Here is a 23,928-nt window from a genome sequence, read left to right as displayed (position 1 = left end):
TGCCTACCTTTGTTGTAATGGGTGGCGATTTGGATGTTTTTTCTTTTTCGGACCATTCTCTGTAAACCCTAGAGATGGTTGTGCGTGAAAATCCCAGTAGATCAGCAGTTTCTGAAATACTCAGACCAGCCCTTCTGGCACCAACAACCATGCCACGTTCAAAGGCACTCAAATCACCTTTCTTCCCCATACTGATGCTCGGTTTGAACTGCAGGAGATTGTCTTGCACTGAGTTGCCGCCATGTGATTGGCTGATTAGAAATTAAGTGTTAACAAGCAGTTGGACAGGTGTACCTAATAAAGTGGCCGGTGAGTGTATACAGTAGATGGATATGAGAGATAAATACAGTAGAAGAGAAATAGAAGATTGATTAATAAATAGAAAGAGAAAAAGTGAGATATATAAATGGTCAGATTATATGAGGTAGATAACTAGAGAGATAGATAATAAGTATCTTCACCAGGGAATTCAACCATTTCACCGCCCGGCATTTCTGGATGTTTTGTCGCGTTATTGACCAGAGCAATCTTTACAATTTTGCCGTTTAAAAATATAATTACAGCAAAGTAAACTCAACAAACCACAGATTTTCTGTAAGCAGACACTTGCCCCATTTTCAAAATTGCATTAAAGAGTTTAGAGACTTAGGCGCTTTCATGCAATTTTGATTCAAACTGAAACATTTTATAAAAACAAATACTTAAAATTTGACTTTGATGGCAAAAAATGTTCTCCAAACAGAAAATATTTACCTTCACATCTCCTAAACGTAATAAATGGACATGTGTAGAGTTCACATAAATAAATCCACATAATATCACTACAACTGTAATAACTAGATATCTGCATTTCAGCTAGAAATTTTAAAACAGTCACTACCTGTAAAATATAGCAATAAAACAGAATAAAAAGTAAAGGGACCATAAAACCTATAAAATTTTGAAAGCAGACAACCAGGCGATGCATTTGGCAATTAACATTAAAATTTCCTCTTAACCCCTTCCCGCCGCGGCCCTTTTTCTATTTTGCGTTTTCATTTTTCACTCCCCACATTCAAAAATCTGTAACTTTTTTATTTTTCCATGTACAGAGCTGTGAGATGGCTTATTTATCATTTTTAGGACTGTACGACCTTTTGATCACTTTTTATAGAATTAAAAAAAAAAATTTAAATGGCAAAAAAGTGCCATTTTCGACTTTGGGTGCGATTTTCCGTTACGGGGTTAAACGCAGTGAAAAACCGTTATCATATTTTGATAGATCTGGCATTTTCGGACGCGGCAATACCTAATGTGTTTATGATTTTTACTGTTTATTTATATCAATTCTAGGGAAAGGGGGGTGATTTGAATTTTTAGGTTTTTTTATTTTAACTTTTTTTTAATTTTAATTTTTACTATTTTTCAGACTCCCTAGGGTACTTTAACCCTAGGGTGTCTGTACGATCCTATCATATACTGCCATACTACAGTATGGCAGTATATGGGGATTTTACTACTCATACATTACCATGTGCTGACAGCACATGGTAATGAATGGGTTAACCCGAAGTAGCTTCAGGTCTTCGTGAGACCCGAAGCTACCATGGCGACGGATCGCCGCTCCCCGATGTCGTCACAGGGAGCGACGATCCACGTAAAGATGGCGGCGTCTGCGCGCCGCCGTCTTTTTGAAGCCGCCGGCACCTTTGCCGGCAGGTATCAGCGGTAAAACACCCGCGATCGGTGCCGGCACCGACCGCGGGTGTTACCGGTAAGCCTTTGCTCCACCCACATGTCGGTAAGGGGTTAAATATGTACAAATCCAGAATACAGTACTTATATAAAGAAAATATACTTTCATAAAACAGCAAGATGTGAGGAAATCATACATACCATACATGTGTGTATTCACCTAAATATATAGCAAAGGGAACGTTAAATCCACAGGGGACACCAGACATTTTTTGCAGAAAATTGAGTGTCACGCAGATCTATCATTGTTTGCCCCTTTACACAATGGTAACCCAAATTATTAACTATACTTCCATAAACTAAGCAATGAGATAATAAAAGTCCCGTTTAGTTGTGCGCCATTGTATTAGCCGCACAATAACAGAATCCTCCGCAATTCATAAGAATATGAGTGAGAACGTCATAACATAGGTGTAAGTAATGGAATAAAAAGCTTTATTCCAGAACATGTGTGTGTGTTTTTGGTGTTACATATAACTTTATAGATATGTTCTGGATCGCGTTGTTAATATATAATAGCGACATTAGGCAAAGAGGATGGAATGTTCATTGTATCAATTTTTGCCAACAAAAAAACCTGTCACGAAATAAAAAGCAATAAGAGAGAAAGTGTGTTCTTAGATAGTTCTGCATAGAGAAGTGTTAAAAACATGAATATTAGTGGATATTATCCCTTCTCAGAATGTAGTAACATATAATGTGATTATTTCTATTATCTGTGAGGTGCAGCAGCTCCTGTGTGCAGCAAATTCTCCCTGTAGCCTGATGGCTAAGATTCTGGAGGGGGTGCACTTCAGGGGGCTGTATCTCTGGCTCTGTGAAACATAGAACCTCAAAGAGTCTCCTCTTTTATATGAATCTAAATTTATGTATCTGAGTGTCTAGAAAGCGCAGGTATTAACTGTTAAACTGCCATCGGAAGTGATGTTTATATATAAAAATGGCACCTGATATCCTCACTTTAAACCTGAATATCTCTGGATCCATGGCACCTAGAAATAAAATACAAGATTCATTTGAAAGAAGAGGTTCTCCTCTTTCAGGGGGCCCTGGGCAATTGCCCGCTTTGCCTACCCATAGCGCCGGCCCTGGTCACTGCACTTTCAGACACTACTATGCTCTCGTAGATTGGAAAACATTTTTTTTTTATCATTGGAGCTGCATTTATTTTTCTTTTTCAATTATTTCCCCCTAACATTCACATTGTTCTTGTGTAATCTGAATTTGTTGCCGAGTGACAGACATGGCCTCCCGATGAAGAATAAACCACCACAACAATGTGACCACAAGGTGTCATGCAATCCCTTTAAATCCTGATCCTCTCTCATGTAGCTAGTTACCTTTTCATCAGTTTTTATCCCAGAAAACAACATTATCCAGGCCGATGTAGAATACAAGCCTGGTGATCTGAAACGTAAGCTTTACTCCTCTAGAGAGAGTTTTTCTGTCTGGCTAAGATACTATTTGCAATGTTTTTGTGCACCATTTTCTTGCAGACTCTATTTTTATGACTTTTGCTTTGCGCTCCAGTTGAAACACCCCGGTATTCTTTGGAGCAGTATATTCACAGAGAACACATTTGTATAGTTTGGTTGTTTCAAAAAAAAAATTCAAAAACTTGTAACTTTTTCATACTTTTATGTACAGAGCCGGGCAAGGTGATTTTTTTGCAGGATCAGATGATGTTTGCATTGATCCTGTTTTGGCAACTCTAAGACATTTTGAACACTTTTTATTGAAATTTATATGCTTGGCAAAACGGCCAAAGAGTATCAGACTGGTCATGCGGGCATTTTTTTTGTTATGACTTTTCCCACATGGCATAATAGTTATAATACAGTATCTTGGTAAATCTGACATACTAAAGTAAGCCGCTACTAGCTCTACCCCATTTTTAGCAGTGATAAACTGCTAGCTTTATTGGAACCCTCTGATAAAGCTAGCAGACACTGTCGTGCAGTACAATAGGAACGCCAGACCAAGCTCAAAGCGGTCTGGTGAATTCATGAGTGGACGGGACTAGGAGGCGGTGACTATGGAGTGTGAGGTGCGGGCAGGGGAATAAGCAGTGCCTCGGACCGCCCCCTCATGAATACGCCGGACCGCTTTGAGCTGCATCCCTATGTTGCTGCAATAGGGATTTAAAACACCTATTTTTGGTAGAAATCACAAGGTTTTCTGGTTATTCAAGATAACATTCTGTGTCCAATCATCTACAAGGAGGTATGCTTGGAGGTAGTGCAAGGAGGTAGTTGTTTCCTTTAAAGGGGTTTTCCAACAAAGCAGGTAAGACGCTATCCACAGGGCTTAAATTGCTGATCAGTGGGGGTCTCAGTGCCACGGATTCCATACATAAAGCTTTCAGTAAAATGACATGAAGTCCATCGTAAGGGGTTCCAGTTCTGCCATTATTTTGTTTTAATGTGTTTCTTCTATGTACTGCATCAGTTAAAACATAAGAACATTTAAAGACATTAAAGGAAAACTATCCTCTATTTTCTACTAGCTGTTACTGCTGCCTTGTAGATCTGAACACTGTATGTAGATGTGAAGCCTTGTGTTTCTATAATGTTGGCTTTGCTCTTTAGTGAAAATGAGGTCCCTGGTGACAGGTTCCCTTTAATAAGGAAAGAGCAAAGCCAACATTATATATACAGACTGGTTGCAGAAGCCCATTACAGCTGCAGTGCTAATATGCCTTTCTGCCACGCCTTCTCACTCCATTGGCACTTCCCCCTCCCGATTTACGTCACCGCTGTCTTCCCAACTGTGCCAAACATATGGCTACAATCTCAGGGGTGAGTTGCACATGGCAGGAGTAACAATTACTTGAGGTACTATTATATGATATCCTTTAAGAGCCCACACATGCCTTAGTCCTCTTCTCTTCTCTTTCCAGATGGGAAGTGATGGGGCTTTACGTCTTAGTAACTCTGCTCTGAATAATGAGTTTTTTGCATATGCAGCTCAAGGCTGGAAACAGCGATTGTCAGAAGGTAAAAATATTGGCTTGTTCTTTCATTAAAACTTGTTTGTGTGTTGGTTGAATGGGTCTGCATGGGTTTTGGGCTTTTCAGATTATCTAGCATCTAGCAGATTATCTAGCATGGTCCAATTTGTTTCTAGGAGTTCACTACAGAATTAGTTATATGATGTAAAATAGTAGCTGTTTACCCCACAAAGACCCTTTATGTGGCAGTCGAGGATACCATCCGTAATAGCCATGATGCGGCAATAAAAGAGATCAGAGAAAGCTGAAAGGTAATGGGGCACATTTACTTACAGGGTCACCGGAGTTCACAGAAGTCTTTTCAGTGGTGCAGCTCAGTGCTTGGGCTTGCGGCACAATTTGGATGTTAAATCCCGTACTCAGTCCCAATCAGTCGGACCGTCCGACAACACTCCCCCCTAATTTGTGTCACATGGAGGCCACAAAAAGGGTTGCGTGCGCCAAAAAGTCCGGGGCACACATTTTTTAAATACCCGTGCAAGACATTTTACCCCCGAATACGGTGCACAGTCTGACAAAAGAGCACGTGCGACCCTTTGTAAATAAGACCCAATATGACTCTTTGATATACTAGTGGCTGTGTCTGGTACTACATCTTACCCAAGCCCTACCCTATTTGAATGAATGGGGAAGTGTTGTACAGGCACAGCCCCTCCAAAATGTAGGGTTTTGCCTCTCAAAACAGCTGTTTGTGTTTCAGTTATTTTATAGATTCCTTTAGTTATATTAAAAGGATTGTCTGCTTACATTTTCTTAAAGGCTGTCCCTAATATAAACTGATGACAGGGTGTGGGACCACCAGATGTTATCTGCAGATGTGGCGGGTATACTAATAGCAATGAGAATAGGAGAAATGGGGCACAGCTAGATGCCCTTTACAATTGATGAGCTTCCCATTTTATAGACTGACAGGATCTGTGACCTTTGAAGATACTTATAATTTAGAACAGCAGGTAAAAGTGATATATTCAATACCAGATGTCCCAGTACCTTGAGCCCTGAATTTAAACACCGGCTCACTGGGTTTTCCATTATCCCAGCAGTCATTGTAAATTCAATGCCTTACTTTTTTGGATATTTAGCATTCGTGAAGGGCACCTCGCTCCTGTTTTGGTGCTTTCATTTTAGAGCTTTCTTCATGTAAGTGCAGGATTTGACTTTACCTCCACTCATGAGGGGGTATGTAAAGAAACCCTATATCATTAAACAGACCTAACAAGTTGAAAGAGACTATTTTTCCCCAAATTTTTCTAAATGCATAAAAAGGTAACATAAATGTAAACCTTATGGTTCGCTAAATAAAAAAACATTCAAGGAAATGTAGTGGGTTCCACATATGAAGCTATTAAATAAGTGATGTAAAGCCTAAATATTGTCGGGTTATGACACTTACTTACAGATTTTATATTTTGTAGGAGAGTTTACTCCAGAAATGCAAATGCGAATTAGGCAAGAAATTGAGAAGGAGAAGAAAACAGAAGTTTGGAAAGAAAGATTCTTTGAAAGGTTTTATGGAGAAAAGTAAGACATTTTGGGACCTGTTTATCAATCTGTTTACAAATCTGCCTTAATTTTCTGTCCTAAACTTAGCCCGAGTTTTGTTTTGTTTTTTTTGTTTAGTTTTTTTTTTTTTTAGTATTTCTGACTCTTATTTTACTTCTACTGTACAGACACTATACGTAAATCTTTACTTACTTTCTTACTGAACTGTAAAGGGGTTGTCCAGGAATAATCTTATATTTATATATGCTGTATAAAGAAGGCAGTAGTACTGACCTTAGCCACATTCCTGCTACAGCAGGAGTTTCAGGCTGTAGTGGATTTAAAGTTGAGGTTTGGAAGGTAGTGACAGACTGTGTAGCGGCTGAACAGGAGCGCCACAGGAGGTGAGTATAATAAGTTTATTATTTTTACAGCCCCCAATGGCCCATATATAGTTTTTTTTTTTTTTTATACTGCCAGACAAGCCTATTGCGAATACTACATAATTCTAGTAATACAGGGAAAATATCTTAGAGCTAGTTCCCATCCTGGAAAGCCTATTTCCCAGAATCCCCTTGTGGAACATCATTGGCTGTTAGTCTCCACAGGCCTACACGGCCTTAATTGGCAGAGTCTCCTTCTTTAAGCTTCCTATGCCCCTCTTTTAAGGAAAAAAAGGCTTCAAAAATCATGCAGCCTGAGGGGTTCCTTGTTCCATAGGTGTTAATAAATGAATAATTTTTAAAGCCGTTTTTCTTTAAAAAAAAAAAAGAAAAGGTCATAGGAAGCGTAAAAGCGTAAAGAAGAGCAGATCCTGCCAGATGGGACACACACCACACCAGCATCTCTTAATAAGATCCTTGATATTATAAATATATAGTTTTGGAAATGTTCTCTATTAACCCTTATTACCATTTACATTTTTTCAATAAAAGGTAGCTTTTTTTAATTAGATGCTCATTTTTTTTTTTCTTCTTTCTCAGGTCTGGTATGTCTAAAGAAGAATCTTTACAACTGACTTCTGGTCAAAACAGCAGTGAAGATGAAAGCAGTTCTGTAGAAACTCCTCTCAACTTACCAGGTCCATCTACCCAGTTTGAGAACGGTGCACCAGCTTCTAATGAAGCAACAGTGATGTTAGAAACTGAAGTCATTGAAGAAACTGTGTGTAACATGGAGCATATTCCATCCAAGGAGATCATTGGAGAAACGGCACTAGAAGAGATATTAATCTCTGAAGAATCGGTTATACAGGAGGAAATCGCTGAAGAAGTTGAAACAGCCCTTTGTGAATGTCCAGAAGAAGAAAGCTGTAAAGCTGAGCTTGAGATACCAGAAGAAGAAACAAACCAGAATGCACAAGATGAGGTGAAAGAGCCAGTTGAACATGTTGAGTCTTGTGTTGTAATGGAGGAAGAGATGTCACCTGTTGTTGATGTAAAAGATGAAGAAGTAAAGACTGAAGATCAACAAGATGCCATGTTGGAAGTTTCAAGCGATGTACCGGAGTGCAGGTCTCCATCACCAGTAGCTTCCAAAGCTTCACCTATTAAAGAAAATATGCCAGAAGCTACACCAGTTGAAGATGCAAATGAATCGGAGTGTGATGCTCCCAAAGCTTCCACCGACTCGCTGTGTGCTGAAGAGGTGGCTCCAGTGGAAATGGAGCTCAATAGTGAGACAGATGGACAGTTCTCTGAAGCTGCATGTATTTCTGAAACATCATTTTCTTCTCAGAGTCCAGAGGAAGCATGTGCAAGTCTGACTTCACCAGGAGGTGATTTGCAGTCAGCTTCAGAGGAACCTTATACACCTGCATCTGTTGAAGCTGCTTTTCTGTCTGAGGTTTCAAGCTTTGAAAATGCTGAAACAGAAAGTCAACAGAAACCATTAACTGAAAGTCCGCCAACCTCTGTGGCTTCAGATGCTTCACCTCTCTCTAATTCACCTGTCATATCTGAGGCATCTCCATCCTCTAACCATCCACTGACACCTGAAGCCTCTCCAGCGTCAAATTTACCATTAACTTCCGAAGCATCTCCAATGTCAGATGTACCTTTAATATCAGAAACCTCTTCAGTGTCTTCCTTGGCACTGAACTCTGAAACTGGACATGTCCCAAATGCACCTGCTACTTCAGATGCATCTTCTGGGTATAGTCCTGCTCCAAATGAACATCATCTGCTACAACAAGAAAGCTCACCCAACACATCTGATGAATCACAGTCTCCTTCAAAGGATGAGACTGATGGTTACTCAGATACATCCCAAGCAGATACTGTTGGCACTGAACATGAAAGCTCTGAAACCATTAAGTACAATTCGGAAACTCCAAACTCTGATACTTCACTATCTGAAGACAATCAGAAGCACTGTAATTCTGAAAGAGACCATGAGAAGCAAAATGTAGCATCCCCACCAGAAACCATAACTATTAAAAACCATTCAAGCCATTATCGTATTGTTGAGAAAAAGTATTTATCTCCTTCAAGAGAAGGATTTGACGGGACCTATTCTCGGAACAATGAGTCTGTTCACTCGAAGTCTCATGATAAACTTTATTCGGCCTCTTTAGAAATGTCTGGATATTATGAATCTACCAGAAGTAAATCTCATAAGCAGCAGGGGAGCTCCCAAAGTCGGCCTGACACTTCACATTATAAGTCATACGACCATAATAAACAATCCGAGGCAGCCGGTCGAGAGCCTGAAATTTCTAAGAGAAAAACTGCAGAGCAGCACAGTTTTGGTAACTACAAAGAAAAGAGACCAAGAATAGAAGATGATCACCATAGTAGAACATCATCGAGTTCAAGTCAATCTGAGAGGGAACCTCCACCTAGAGAAGAGCCTCGTGTTCCACCTCTCAAGGTAAGGTGGCTCATACACTTATTGTGTTTATTTCATCCACCTTGAATATATTTAATAAAATATTTGTGTAATACTTTATAAAAAAAACTAATTATGTGCCTATTTTTATTAACTGAAATGGAGATTTGTAGTTCACATAAAGGAATGTTCTGAAATAGAAACTTTCCTCCTATAATTACTGAACTTTTTATTGGCTTAATGTGAAGCCTCATTATTGAGTACTAACTACTGTTTAAAGGGGTTATTCAAGATTAAATATTACTACAAGTCCCAGGGGGGTTGAAATTAACAAACCGAGCCTACTCGCCTCTCTCTGCATCTCAGAGGCTCAGTGGTGACGGCACATCCACAGCCACTCGACTGGCCTGTGTTAGACTCAGCAGTGACATGGTTTCGACAGTACTCACAACAGTATAGTCTATGTATACAGAGGCCAGAGATCCTGTTTGTTATGTTCCCAGACAAATCCCTTACCATGAGCTAATATGTGATTGGCTGTTTCTAACTACAACCATATCCCCAATTATAAGAGGGTGTCCACACTCAATTTTTTATTTTCTGCTTTTTTTTTTTTTATTACCTGCCATATTGATTAGAGTGTGTAGATCCTTCACTGTTTGTGTGGATGGATGGAGAGAGAGAACTAGAAGATATCTAAATAATGGCATTATGTTATTTAAAGGGGTTTCCCTCCCAAATTTCTCTTTTCCATAGTATAGGGGATAAATATGAGAATGCAGATATCTGAGTCGGTTTGTGATAATGGTTGTTCCCGAGTCATCTGTGTGACTAGAGCAGTATTGTTCATTTTATCAGTCTGTTAGTCCAATGGAACTGTATAGAGCAGTGGCCAAGCACACACAGTACTGGCCCATTTGCACTAGGACTCTGGGACCTCCATTCTTCCAGTCCCTGGAATCCCAATAGTTAAACATCTGCTAGAAGGATTGCCCTTTTATACTGTTTTGGTTTGAGTTTTTACCCCCTATAAAGAGTGTTCTTATGAACTGAAAAATATCTCCTAAAATCTTCTCCTAATTGTTTTATCCCTATAGCAGCTGTGAATTACATTTGTCCTTTCAATTGTTGAATAGCAATTAACACAATCTCTGATTTAATTATGTAATGGATTTTACAGAAAACCTTTTGTTTTTCCACATTAATGTGTTTCATCATTTCAGAATGTTTTTATTGTGCGTTGGATCCAAATTACAAGGTGAATGAAAGCTTTGGAGAAATATTGAACGAAGTATGACATACATTCACATTTCATGTCCTTGGACAATTATTCGGATAGTATACTAAGTTGGTTACCTTCCATGGGTGCAAAATATGATTAATAGTTATGCATATGGAAGAAAAATTAGTTCCTACTACTTACAAATGTTTTTCATTGTTACAAAAGCCTGTTAATCTATTATCATCCTGTGTGTAATGAGGCGTAAAGCCAACAACTTTTGTAGCAAGGCATGCCAACACAAGCATGGATTTATCAAAGCACATTTCTACAGTACATAGTTTACCTTTATTTCCGAATTTCGATCCAACTATCTGTTTAAAGTCAAGAATATGTGCCCCAGATGCATAAAATCATAGAAGTGTATAGACTATATACCTTAGATTATTGTAGAATCCAAATATTCCTTCAAGTTGTTGCACCACTGGTGAGATTCATTTTTTGTTTGTGGATGGAATTTTTTTTTTTTTTTGATATCACACTGTACTGGAGGATTAAGTAGCCCAAGCTATGTAATCCATAGGTGAGTTTAGTTCAGTAATTCTAGGTTTGGTCCATTAAATTCCAAAAGCGCACAGAGTAAGGTTTGTCGGAGCAAAGTTGCTTGTGGGCCAAAGGCTTAAAGGGAACCTGTCACCAAGGACCTAATTTTACTCAAGACAGGTTGCAAAAGCCCCTTAAACCTGCATTGCAAATATCCCCCCTGCCTTCTCTAAGCTTTTGCATTACAACATAATTGTGTGTTACAACTTACCTTGCACCTTGACAGAGTCCTCTGTTTAGTCCCAGGGGTTGGGCTTTGGTTTGCATGCATTTTAAAAAAACACATGACTTGTCTGTGCTGCTAAACTTTTAGCCCCCACCTTTGAGCTCATGTACAGCTCCTCCCTGTACAGCACAAAGGAGGGGATGAGAGCTGAGCAGTCTGCAGCAGAGGCAAGTCATGTTGTTTTTTGAAATGCATCCAAACCCAAGCACAACCCCTGTGACTACACAGAGGATTCTGTCAGGGTGCAAGGTAAATTACAACACACAATTATATTGTAATGCAAATTCTTAGAAAAAGCAGAAAGGCAAATTTGCAAACCACCTGTCTTTATTGAAAATGAGGTCCATGATGACAAGTTCCCTTTAACAGCATAACATTTTTTTTTCCAATGATCAAAAAAAGCTTTTCTTTGTGCAATCTCCTATACCGTGTAAGTCATGCACATGTCCAGGTTAAATTGATCTATTGATGACTGCTCCAATCATTACTGCTTGGTATGAAAGTCAAGCTCATTGCAAAATTGCAGGTTTATACTAATAAGAAATAATGAAAATTGTAAATCACATGGATGAAAAGCTGTGTTGCACATAACTTCATTATGTAATGCATGATTATATGTGTCCCAGTGGATCTTATTTTGGACAAATTCCTTAAATTCAGTTCAATACTTCTAACTTACAATAGTTATCATTGACAAAATAATGAGATTATTATGTTCTGTCTTTTCATTGTAGATTCAACTGTCAAAGATTGGACCTCCATTCATTATTAAAAGCCAACCTGCTCCCAAGCTTGAGTCTAAGATTTCTTCCAGTACCTCAGTTAGCAGCGGGAGGAACACTGGAGCTAGAACTCTTGCAGATATCAAGGCGAGAGCTCAACAAGCCAGAGCACAAAGAGAAGCAGCTGCTGCTGCCGCTGTGGCAGCCGCAGCCAGCATAGTTTCTGGAGGTGTTGGAAGTCCTTCAGAAAGCAGTAAGACTAGAACGTTGGCCCATATCAAGGAGCAGACGAAAGCAAAGTTGTTCGCTAAGCAGCAGGCAAGAGCCGGCACACAGCAAACCAGTAGAGATGGGAAAACAAAAGAGGGTCTTCCAGAAATTGAAGTGCCAACAACTTCTGATTCAAAAATGGAAGGTTCGACTGGTGTTATCATTATGAATCCAAACTGCAAATCCCCTAGCAGCAAGTCCACACTCCACCGGGACTTGACTTCTACATTACAGAAATCCCTCAGCTCTTCTGCATCGTCAGAAACAGATTCTGATACATCAGTGCACGGCTCTAACGAAAATATTCACGTGCCACATTCCAGCGACAAAACTGTTACATCTACCTCCACTGAAGATTGCAGCGTGCCAATGCAATATAATAAAAATATTAGTTCAGTGTCTGTCTGCACCTCTGCTGATGCCGCCTTTAAGAGTTCACTTGAAAAATCTGCTGTCCTTATGTCTGTCGAGAGTGAAAACACTACATCATCTGTCTGTAACTATAATATGATAAACCCCCTTAAAGAAACTGACATTCCTTTTATAGCTGTTGCACCAAAATGCACTGATGACACTAGCAGTCACGCCTCTGTCCTAAACTCCACTGCATCGAACTCTCTTGATGACAAACGAATGCCGGTAACAAGTAGTAATGTTAATCCTTACACCACTGTGCCAATTTCATCCATTGGGTGTAGTCTGCCAAATCCTCATCTTTCGAACTCATTGGTTAACTCACTAAATGCCTCATATGTTCCGAACACTAGGCATCCCGATAAATTACCTGCCCCCACGTGTGACGGAGGGAACTCTGTAGATGTTTGTCCTTCTGTCCAAAGAATGTCAAACCATGAGGAAAGTGGTGGAGAATCTCAAGGAAGGTCTTGTGTTACATTGTTCTCCAACACCAGAAGATCAATGAGTTCTGATCCTTCACTTGCAAAGATGCACCTTGATAATGTAGATAAAAACTGTACCAATAATTTAATAGGACTACACAATAAAACACTGCCTACTGCTTTAATACAGGCTAATAGATCTATTCCATGTAAAGTGATTGTCGATCACTGTACAATGCCTAACTCTACTTTCCCTTTCAATACTGAAAATGCAGAAAATGCTGCTGATTCTCAAAATAGACTTAAAAAATCTGAACCCTCTATTCAGAATAAAACATGTCCTCAAGTATCTGTCATTAGTAGACAGGAAAGTCTCCTCAATGAGAGCACAGAGCATGTGGCCAACTCAAACATGGTTAATCGGTTAAACAGAGATGACAGGAACAAGAGTGTTCCTTGCTCTAACCTTCTGGAAGCAACTTACATGCAACAAGGAAAACTAAGTGTTTCTTGTCAACAAAATTTTAATGAGCATCTGCATAGCACGTCTTCATCCAAGTGTGGACCAGATAACGTTCCAAATTCTGAGTATATTTCTAATAACCGGTTATGTTGGAGTGAGAAAGATCAAATAAACTCTGAGAAAAGTGCTGTCAGCCATATGAATGCATCTAAGCACCTAGAGTATTCCGATGAAAATATTGTAAATAATATTAAACGTGAACCTGGAAGTTATCCACTTGTGTCGAAACTTAATGTTCGTAGCCCTGTGACAAATTCTCTTCCAATCAAATCCGAACTCAGTGATTCCAACAAGTGTTATGGGATGGATTCTGAAGGATTTGCAGGCCAGAGCACTACGCAGCAAGGATGTGACTTGGATATAAACTTGCCTTCATCTAAAACACCACTCGGTGTTGCCAGGGAGGAACCCATGTCATTGACTACAGAGACTCTGAAAAGGGTTACAAATGTTGGGAATGCGAGCTGTCGACTCTCCTCTGTTGAAGCAAACAATCCCTTAGTTACTCAGCTGCTGCAAGGCAACTTGCCTTTAGAAAAAGTTCTGCCTCAACCCAGGCTAGGTGCAAAATTAGAAATTAGTCGGCTTCCTTTGCAGCCTAACTCCGTGTATAAGACTGCATCAGATAGAATGATATCTGAAAACACCTCCTGCTCCCCTACTCCTGATGGCAAGGGCTATCCTCTGGGAAGTCTGGACCATTTGCAAGTGAGAAAACGTGAAAACCATCCTAAGAAAAGGATAGCTAGGACTATGGGTGAACATGCCCAGATCAAGTGTGAATCAGGAAAGCCTTCAATGGACACCGATGCAAATTTATCCTCTTGCATGATGGGTTCTAATATGAACCCAATGGGGCAAGGGCAAACATTTAAGCAGGAGTGGATGAACAAGCATGTGGTTCAAGCCAGGATTGCACATAGCCCGGAAATTAAGCAGCAAAAGAGGCCACTGCCTTCGTGTAGCTTCCAACAAAATGTGTTTAATGTTGATAAAAATGGCAGCTATCACCCAGAAGCTAGTACCTCACACAGGCAGCATTACTACCAAATGCCCATGATTCCGAGGGGTCAAGGACCTGCAGTCTATATGCCACCAGGTGCGGCAAAGGCCCAAGCAACTAACAATGTTTATGCCTTCAATAGGCACCCGGAGCAGAAGGTTTTAGGCGATGCAAATGTTCCGACACTTCCTCATCGAATGAGTAATGCTTACTCCCCAAATGTTCATATAAAAGAAGGCGATGACCTAAGCAATGCCCAACAGACTCTGCAACATAAATTTTTAGTGCATCCTTCCTTATCTAATTCAGAAGTCCCTTCTGATCAAAAGCAGCCAGCAGTTACTATGGAAACCACTAAAAGACTTAGTTGGCCTCAGCCTACGAGCATCTGTAGCAATATAAAGTCTGAGCCCATCTCTTTTGAGGACGGTTTAAACAACAGCTGTGAACTGACCATGAAACAAGCTTCCTACGAGCAGAGCGAAGTCAAAGAACAGTTAAAAGCATTCGCCTTGAAAAATGCAGATTTTTCTTCCTATTTACTTTCTGAGCCACAAAAGCCTTTTACTCCGCTAGCTGCACAGAAAACACAAACGCAGCAGCAGCAGCTGCCACCGCAGCAGCAACAATGTGGGAGTTATCCAGCAATTCATTTTGGTAGCACAAGCTTCAAAAGAGCAGCATCTGCTATTGAAAAATCCATTGGAATTTTAGGGAGTAATTCTAAGCCTGCATCCGGACTCAGCAGTCAGAACGCGCCAATCCCTGCACAGAAATACGCTGACAGCAGCAGTGCAGATGAACTGGAACTGAAGTGTTCTTGCAGGCTGAAAGCCATGATTGTGTGCAAGGGCTGTGGAGCCTTTTGTCACGATGACTGCATAGGTCCTTCAAAATTATGTGTAGCGTGTTTAGTGGTTCGATAGAGACTGAATAAAAGATGCAGTGTCCCTTTTTAGCCTACAGCAGGAGCAGGAACGTTTCGTCATTTCACACAGTTTTTCTCTTTTTATTTTTATTTTTTTTGTTTTTTTTATAAAAATATTAAATTGTCAGTGTTACATTTCATACAGATCGGTAGATGGGACTTATTTCTGCTGAAGAAATGGATCTCGATTTCTCCCTCGTCGCCCTTTTAATTTATTTACAATTGTTTTGCTGAGGTGAAGCTTTTGTCCTGTTTGTCTATATAAAGCACCTGCCGTTTGTTTCTTTCTGTAAATTGGAGACCGTCGTGGTTTTGCAATAGATCTTCTGTTATCATGTGATGGTTATCGAGCTGATGGAAAGGGTCGGTGTGGTACTCGCTGAGCGAGCGGTTTGCTCACCCCCCACGTAAGGCATTATAGGGTAAGATTTTAATTAAGCCAGCTGTTCTGTCTACTTCACAGGGAGAGTTTGTTCAGTGTGGATGGAGGATTAGCAGCTCAGTTCTTCACTTTATCAGTAGCGGTTGAGCAAATAAACACTAATAATATTCATCGAAATTGCTTCATTTTCAAATCTAATTTTTAGTCACTTCAGCTCCACCATAGAAGCCATCAGTTAGGCAACATTCATACCACGTTTTTGTCCTTTGTTGTGTGAATTCCCTATGCAACCCAACAATGGAAGGCTAGGACATATCCAACTATGTGACCGTAGAGTATGATACATCCTGTTCCTCCTCCCTGAAAGTGGGCTGAGGAGTGAAAATCGGCAGCGTCAAGTGATTGGCTGCTGCAAATTTCAGAGTGTTTACCCCAGCGGTGGCTGCGGAGGGATGCAATACTTTGCATTTGTCCTCCATAGCCTTTAATGTCCTCCACTGAGTGTACATGTCCCTCAGTAGGAGGGAGCAGGATGGAAAGTCTTAGCTTGCTGTGTCATCCCATCCATTTCTACCACAGGATACAACATATACTAGTCAGATGGAGGCAAAAAAGTGTCTTCTTCTGCCAGTATATGGCCATGGATATGCTCATTGTAAATGTCCAAAGCTTTCATGCCGTATACATGGAGTGTATCATAAAATTGTGATATGAATGTAGCCTAATTCTTTGACCAACCAAATTCAACAACTGGTCCTTCCTTAATTGGGTTTGCAACACTTGTCAGGCCACTATTTTTAATTCTTTTTTTGCAGTTGAAAGGTTTCTATCATCGGTTTGGCCTCTCAGAAATGCTTAGTGAACTATAATCGGTGTAACCATGCCTGGGGTGGGGGTTCTACAATTTTACATCATGAAGATATCCATATTTTAGATGCTGTGATGCCCCATTTTGTGCTGTGCTTATGGCAATCTGCACTGAATGGCCCAACCCACCAAGTCCCACCCTTATCACTATTCTAGTGTTTTTTAAGAGCAGATGGGCGTGGCAGGGGTTCATATAGTACAGTGAAGGGGTCACTTCCGGGGGCACTTGTGAGCTGTGGTGGTCTGGTGCCTGGCAGTCTTTTATTTGGATATCTCTGTATAGTACGTGCATGACACCTGTGATTGTCTGTTGTCTAGAACATTTTTTTCTTGATATAGCAGACAACGGCATGTGCTTGTACTCTCCACTAAGTAAAAGATTTTAACAACTTTTATCTACAAGCTGCAGAAAAGAATCCACCTGGAAATTGATGTGTATTGCAGATTTTACATTTTCGTTATGAACTTTTCCCTGTACAGTTAGACTGAAATTCACAGCAGCATCTGCCCAGGTTTTTTTTCCAATTTGATGCCCAGTTGATTATTTTGAGGAGGGGACAACACAGAAAAAAAATGTTTTGGGTTAAATTTTTTATTGTATTGGTGGGATTCATCCATAAACAAATTGAGGAACTATCATCTCTTTATACAATTCCTGTGTATTCATGGTTACAGTACAAACAATCCCTGTACATAGTCATCACAATTATTTCCCCTCTTTTGTCATCTGTGCTTGGTCAAGAAACGGATCCAGGATCAAGATGCATGATCAGCCTAATCCAATAGGAGAGATGTATTAATGGTTTGTTGTTAGCGCAGTGCAGAGTAGGACTAGACCGTTCTCTGCTGCGCCAGATTTTTCCCTGTGTCTGGGTGATTAATCTGGTGCAGGATAAGACTGGTGAGTTGTACTTTGCACCTCCTACTAGTTGGTCTAGTTTTCTGCTCCACAATAATGAATGTTTTGGTGCACCCCTTTTTCCTGAGGCTAAACTCCTTATTCCTACAAGTTGGAAAAGTGCCTGTAAATGGTCTAAAATGCATAAAATATGTAGTGCAAGGCATTTCAGACAACCTCTTACATCTCCCCCAATGTTTTGTATAGTTTTTCACCAGAGAGACACAGAAGTCTGCATAGGAGCTGTATTCAAAATAATAACATATTTAAAGGGGTTGCCTGGGTTTGAACAGAAATATATAAATATATAAATTTAATTTTGTTTTCTTAGCCCCCCTCTGCCCCCGGCTGGTTATATATTTTTGCTCAAACCTGGGTAAATCCCTTTAATGATTTTATACCCAGGCAATCCCTTTATTTTATTCAAAGACTATTTATTTACTTAGTCGTTTCACATTTTGTTTGTGTTGGGACAGTGAATAGTTTCCATCAGATCTCAGAGGATCTGAGTTGGCGTATGTGAAGCTGGTAGCAAATTCAAAATAAAAGCAAAGGACAAGTTTTCTTTCATAGAGACCCCAAACATTTATTGGGTATTTCAAACATTTCATATTTTTATGTAGCAAAAAGAAAAAGTGATTTCCTGATTTGGAGCTGTATAATTAGCTATTCCTGCTTTATCTGCACACAAACTTATTGTGCTATATAAACTTCTGTGGGACTTTGTTGTACCTGCTTATGACCATTATTTCATAAAGAAGCTTTTTCTGTCTGATTTAATAAGTCAGGAAATTCTATTTGGGGATACAGTTTCCATAATACATCGCCATAGGTAGCATAATACAGAGGCAGACAAGAGCACCCAGGGCTCCTTAGTACAGAGCCACAGGGATTACATGCATCTCTTTATGCACCTTTAGAATTTGCCTCAGAACTGAGCATTTATTTTGACCCCCACCAGCCCAAAAATAAAGAAGCATTAAAACCCAATAACGTAAACCAACATTATTCTTCACATTCCTTCTGCATATTGCCATTTTCTTTGTATCATTTTTGCTTGATAGATTTACTATTTTCAAATAGAATTTCTATACCGATACTTCCTGTATTTTGTTGATATTTCTCATTTTGAGACCAGGACAGATTTTTGTTCACTTGAAGTAAGCAACGAAGCCTATAAAGTGACAGTAAGCAGAGATCAAGAAAAACGTGAGGAATCGACATAGAAAGTATATTGGAAAAATGTGTAACTTTTTTTGATTTATACAGTAATAATATTAGCTGAAACTGTACAACCTCTTAAAAGGGCTTGTCCCATTGTAGCAAGTTAGGCCCTATCACTAGAATGGGGGTCCACTGTACCCCTGGCTGCTCCGGTCATCTCTGGGGTACATCAGACCCCCATTCTCGTGATCTATAGAGGTCCCATAACTGAGACCCCGACCAATCAGCAAGTTAGGCCCTATCCTGTGAATAGGGCCTAACTTGCTAGGATGGACAACCCCTTTAGGGGCCTTTTGGATATATGGTATTGGATTGACTTGTTTTTTTCCCACCAACTATGTCTAAAGTAAACAAAAGTGGTGTTAAGCCCAGTTTACACCTGTGTTCAGACCTCCATTACACTTTGGTAAATATTGTTTTAATGACGGAAGTTAACCGATCCATTAAAATGCCCATTTTATTTTCTTTAGTTCTTCTGTTATCTGAGCGAAAATTGGTAGGATTTTTTTTCGATCCTAAAAAAATGTAATTTTTATGGAAGTAATGGAAACTGACACTAACAAAAACCAATAAATTCATTTAAATCATTTGTCATTTTACAGGATTAGTTAGTCTTCTGTTATTATCGTTTTTCCGATGGAACATTATGTAGGCCTGAATGCAGGTGTGGACTGAGCCATATAATGCAACAGCAGATACAACAGGTATTGCTTAGCCAGAGGTGTCACTAGAAACTTTTTCTTGCCTATCCTCTTGGTTGGCGGCTTACTTTAGACCAATATTATGAGGCTAGTTTGGAATTCCCGCAGGATAGATGATTAACATACAGGTGATGAGGGGTCAGACACCCAGCAACACTACTAGGGATTAACTATTTAAAGAGCAACAGTAATGTTTTTTTTCAAAAATAGCTCTTGAGATGTAGAACAACTTTACCTAATATCTTTGTTTTCTAAATCCAGCAGTTTCTTTATTATTGCCCTCAGATTACGTTAGTGCTGCAGTAGCTGCTTCCTTTGCCTGTGCTGACTCCTGGGAGGGGAGGGGCTGCTGCTCACAGAGGAGGTGGTCAATGTGACAGAGCAGTCTCTCGTGTATGTAGCAGAGCTAGATGTGTTCCACACTGTGGTTACAGATGTCTCCTGCACAGAATAGTGAGGTACAAGATCTCCTCTGTTCCCCATCAGTCCCTCGATTCCAGTCTGTGATTCTACAGTACTTTCTCAGTATCTCTCTGCTCCTCATGCTGCAGCCCTACCCTTACCTTGTCATCGGCAGTATCTGCTATGTGCAGATAAGCTATTAATCCTTAGTGCTTACACAACACAGACTATATACTTCATGTCATGGTTCACTTATGATTTCTACCACTTATTACATGTTTCCTGCGCCTCCATGAGATGGAAGCTGCCAGGCTAGTCACCATAGACATCCTGTATGTGGACTGTGCAGTGTTCAGTGAATTTACTTGTGTTCTTTAGCATTACATCCATTTAGTTTTCCACAAGGAATCATGGGATCTGTGGGCAAGCTAACTTGGCTCAGCTTGAGGGCATAGGCAGACAGGCATTAGTCTCCGCCCACTTCACCTCTAAGAAAGGGGCGAGCAACACAAAGTAGGCATCGTTCTTAAAAGTTTGTTTTTAAAGGGGGAATCACATATAATAATTTGGTAAAATCATTATAACTTTACAGTTACACCTTAAGGTTACTTCTTTTCACTGCAAAAGAGACAGTCTGTTATTGCAGCTCATCCCAATTTCCTTGAATAGGACAGAGTTGCAACCACACCAAGTGACTAGACAGTGTGATGCAGCTGGTGAAGGATTAAGGGTTCTGTTGCTGGTTAAGGGTTAGACCCATATTAGTCTAAAATTAGCAAAAGATCTGTAAGGGGTTGAAAAAATGGCTACTTTTTTCCAAAAATAGTGCCACATACAATGGAATACAATACAACTTTATTGATCCCTTTCGGAAAATGAGTAGTACACACACCTCCCGAGCCAGGATTACATATACGCAGATAACACACAAATAACTAAAAAAAACGGGGTGAATAGTAGATTGGGTTCGGTAAGGCCAGGGGGGTTATCAGTGGTAATTCTGTACCTGCAAGTGCCAATTGTTTTGTTGTACAGTTCAATAGACATCGGAATGAAAGCGTTCCTGAATCTCTTAGTGCAGCAGCTAATTTGGCAGTAGCGCTCGCTGAATGTGCTCAATTGATTAGCTATTAGATGGTACAATGGGTGTGATTTGTTTGATGTGATTGCAGCAAACTTGTCGATGCATCTACATCTGACCATGGTCATGGTTTTTGGAAGAAAGTAGCCTTGTTTTTCAACCCTGGACAACTCCCTTTAGGGTTAGGCCATCAGTATTTTAATCTAGTAAATGCTTTAATTCATCTTTACTAATTTTAAGACCACTGTTGCTTCTATAGTTTACACTCTTTGGGACTGCTTAGTAAGGTATTATTTTCACAAATGAAGTAAAGGTTCTAGCGCATTTCAATACCTAAATTTCAAAATTGGCTGTAATCTGCATAACTTTTTAAGAAGAATTTTGTAATTATTTAGTTCTTATTCATTTTAAGCTTAAAGGGGTTGTCCACCATCAGCAAAGAATTGATCCAGTTTCTGTAAGGAAAAGTTCTACAGTTTGACAATATACTTTCTGTATCAATTCCTCACAGTTTGTTAGATCTCTGCTTGCTGTCATTCTACAGAAAGAGAGATTCTAGCTTTACTTCCAGTGCGTTGAAATCTGTCTCTGGTCTTGTGATGGACAGGCAGGTGCACAAGCCATTTTTTATCACACAAATCTTATTACTCTCTGTGATAATAATGGTTTGTGTGCGTGTGTGTCCATCACATGCCCATGGACAGATTTCTGTATACTGGAAGTAAACATAGAAGCTTTCTATAGCAGGGCAGCAAGCAGAGATCTAGAAAACGGTGTGTATATTGGAAAATTGTATAATTTTACCATTTAAATTATGTTCTGAAAGTGGATAAACCCTTTAATAATGCAAAATAGTTCTGCATATAAGAAGTCTAGTTTCCATTGTATCTTGCTGTATCTCCCTTTTGAAGCGTGACATTAGTCCATTGTTTTGCATTTTTAAATTTCACTTTGTCCTAACCCTATCAGCTTCAATGTTTCAGTAATTATAAACGTTAAAGCCGCTCCTTGCTATTGCCAGCGGCATAAACTAACACATTTTTACAACTTCCTCAAAAGATCTTCACTATACATAAGTTGCAGTCAAAAAATCCAGTTGAATTCTTTCTCTTTATTGAATATAGTGCAATGCTGACATCATGTGGTCACGGTGACTTGTTACGTACGTTCTGTCCCCATGGATATCCCTATTATAGAGTATTTTTTTTGCATTACAACTTCTCTGCTTCCTTGTCACAGCTCAATCTCTCAAGCTGCACCATTTTCTATCTGTCTTCATAAACCTCCATTTAAACACTGATTCTTAGTACATAGACAATAATGTCATAGGGTAAAACATGAAACAATTCTCCTGAACTTGTAGTTTGGACACTACCAAAATTTTATATTAAATATTTATTTTAAACTTTGTCAGAGACACATTGACAACAAAAATTTTTTTCCAAATGGATTCCTACTTTTTTCTATTTAATGAATTGTATAAATAACCGCTCCTTTCACGTTTTTATGATTATATTTTTAATCTGCATGGGTGTTACATTAATTTCCATGGATGATCTTCCTTTTTTTTCCCCCTTAGATTTTTAAACTCTTGGTTTTGTGTGTATGTTGTTAATTTTGGTTTGCTATGAGCTTTTGTCTTTATATTTATTGACCAATGGAATGATATGGCGTGTGAGTAATTCAGTTATTGGTAAACAGTGAAAACTAAAGGGAACTAATCACGTGATGGACTTGTATGGAGAGGTCCAATTAATTGTTAATATGTTTTGTGGTGCTTTTAGAAATTTGTTGATGATTTGAAATAGGCTCCATTTCTATAAAATGTCTCAGCTCGGAAAAACAAGAGAACTTACACGCATGTAGAACAATCCGGAAAACATGCAGTGTTATTGGTTTACAGCCATTCTCAGTTCATTTCATCCACGTGTGACCCATTTTCCGAAAAACAATCAAATCGGTTACGTTTCTTTTGTATTTAATAAACATATCTTGAAAATTGTGATTTCTTATACAAAAAAAAAGCTGCTTGATTCCAACATATTAGGCTGTGTCCTATATATGATAGTAATGTTATGTTTTGTTTGAAGATTACTGTATCATTGTACTGTTACTTCTTCTCAAAGTGTTTTACTTTATTGCCATCATTTTGTTGGTCTTTTTTTGTACTGATGTAACAAATGTTTTTCGACATGGACAAAAAAAGAAACTGCACCCTTCTCCAGACCCGGGGTGGTTGTTTCCTCAGTATTTCTGAATGTTTACATCTTTGTTATATTATTGCCTCCTTGCAAAGCTTATTGTACAGCTGTGCAGTAAATTGTAATTGAAGACCAGTTTCCTTTCTGCAGCCCGATACTGGAACAAAGTTGCAATGTCTTGCTGGGCAATGCATTGCTAGCCCTTCACCACAGTGTAATATTTATTCATGGGGGGGGGGGGGGGACAGTTTCACAAGAACAAGGGTGTGATTGTCAGGTGGGTCCTCAAATCCCATAAAGCCTTATGAGTTAAAGGTGAAGGGGTTAAGAAGCCTCGTCACGTAGATGTATCAGTAGCAGAAATTACCCCTTTGTTTTCTTACCAAAGAAAATGTTGTACTACAAACTCACTAGTGGATTCATGTGATCAAAAGATGTCGACAGCTGACAACTATGGTGACAGAATAAGCATTTTTTTTAAATAAATAAAACTTTTAACAGTATTTTATTTAGAATTCAGGGATCATGCATTTTTGAAAGGTGCTTTTTGTGTTTTCTTTATTGTTTCAAATGTTGCCTACAGAAATAACTGCCCACGATTTCTCTAATTTATGTACTAAAATATTGGTTTCCTACCCCTTCATAAAAGGTAAAAGAAAGGTCTACTACATCAAATATTCAAAGAAAATAAAGAAATTATAAAAAGATTTTTTCTTGTTGTTTTTTCCAGTTTCTTATTTTTTTTTACAACTTTAACACATTATACAAGCAATATCTATGGAAT

The 23,928-nt window shown here is 39.2% G+C and overlaps 1 protein-coding gene across 4 annotated transcripts in view; it reads left to right on the top strand.

Moving 5' to 3' along the window:
- The window catches only part of ASXL3 (ASXL transcriptional regulator 3), an 83,942-nt gene extending 60,093 nt beyond the window's left edge, over window positions 1-23,849 (top strand). For 3 of the 4 annotated variants that reach the window (XM_072151998.1, XM_072151995.1, XM_072151994.1), the window contains 4 exons: window positions 4,634-4,730; window positions 6,160-6,265; window positions 7,210-9,097; window positions 11,838-23,849. In XM_072151998.1, the coding sequence (XP_072008099.1) occupies window positions 4,634-4,730; window positions 6,160-6,265; window positions 7,210-9,097; window positions 11,838-15,386 (5,640 nt within the window). In that variant the 3' untranslated portion in view covers window positions 15,387-23,849. Of the gene's footprint in view, window positions 1-4,633; window positions 4,731-4,893; window positions 4,996-6,159; window positions 6,266-7,209; window positions 9,098-11,837 lie in introns of those variants that run through there. The other variant, XM_072151996.1, reaches the window with a different exon arrangement.
- The last annotated feature ends 79 nt before the right edge of the window (window positions 23,850-23,928 follow it).

Source organism: Engystomops pustulosus, chromosome 5 (genome assembly GCF_040894005.1).
Source record: "Engystomops pustulosus chromosome 5, aEngPut4.maternal, whole genome shotgun sequence".
Classification (NCBI taxonomy): Eukaryota; Metazoa; Chordata; class Amphibia; order Anura; family Leptodactylidae; genus Engystomops; species Engystomops pustulosus.
This window is presented reverse-complemented; position numbering and strand designations above follow the sequence as displayed.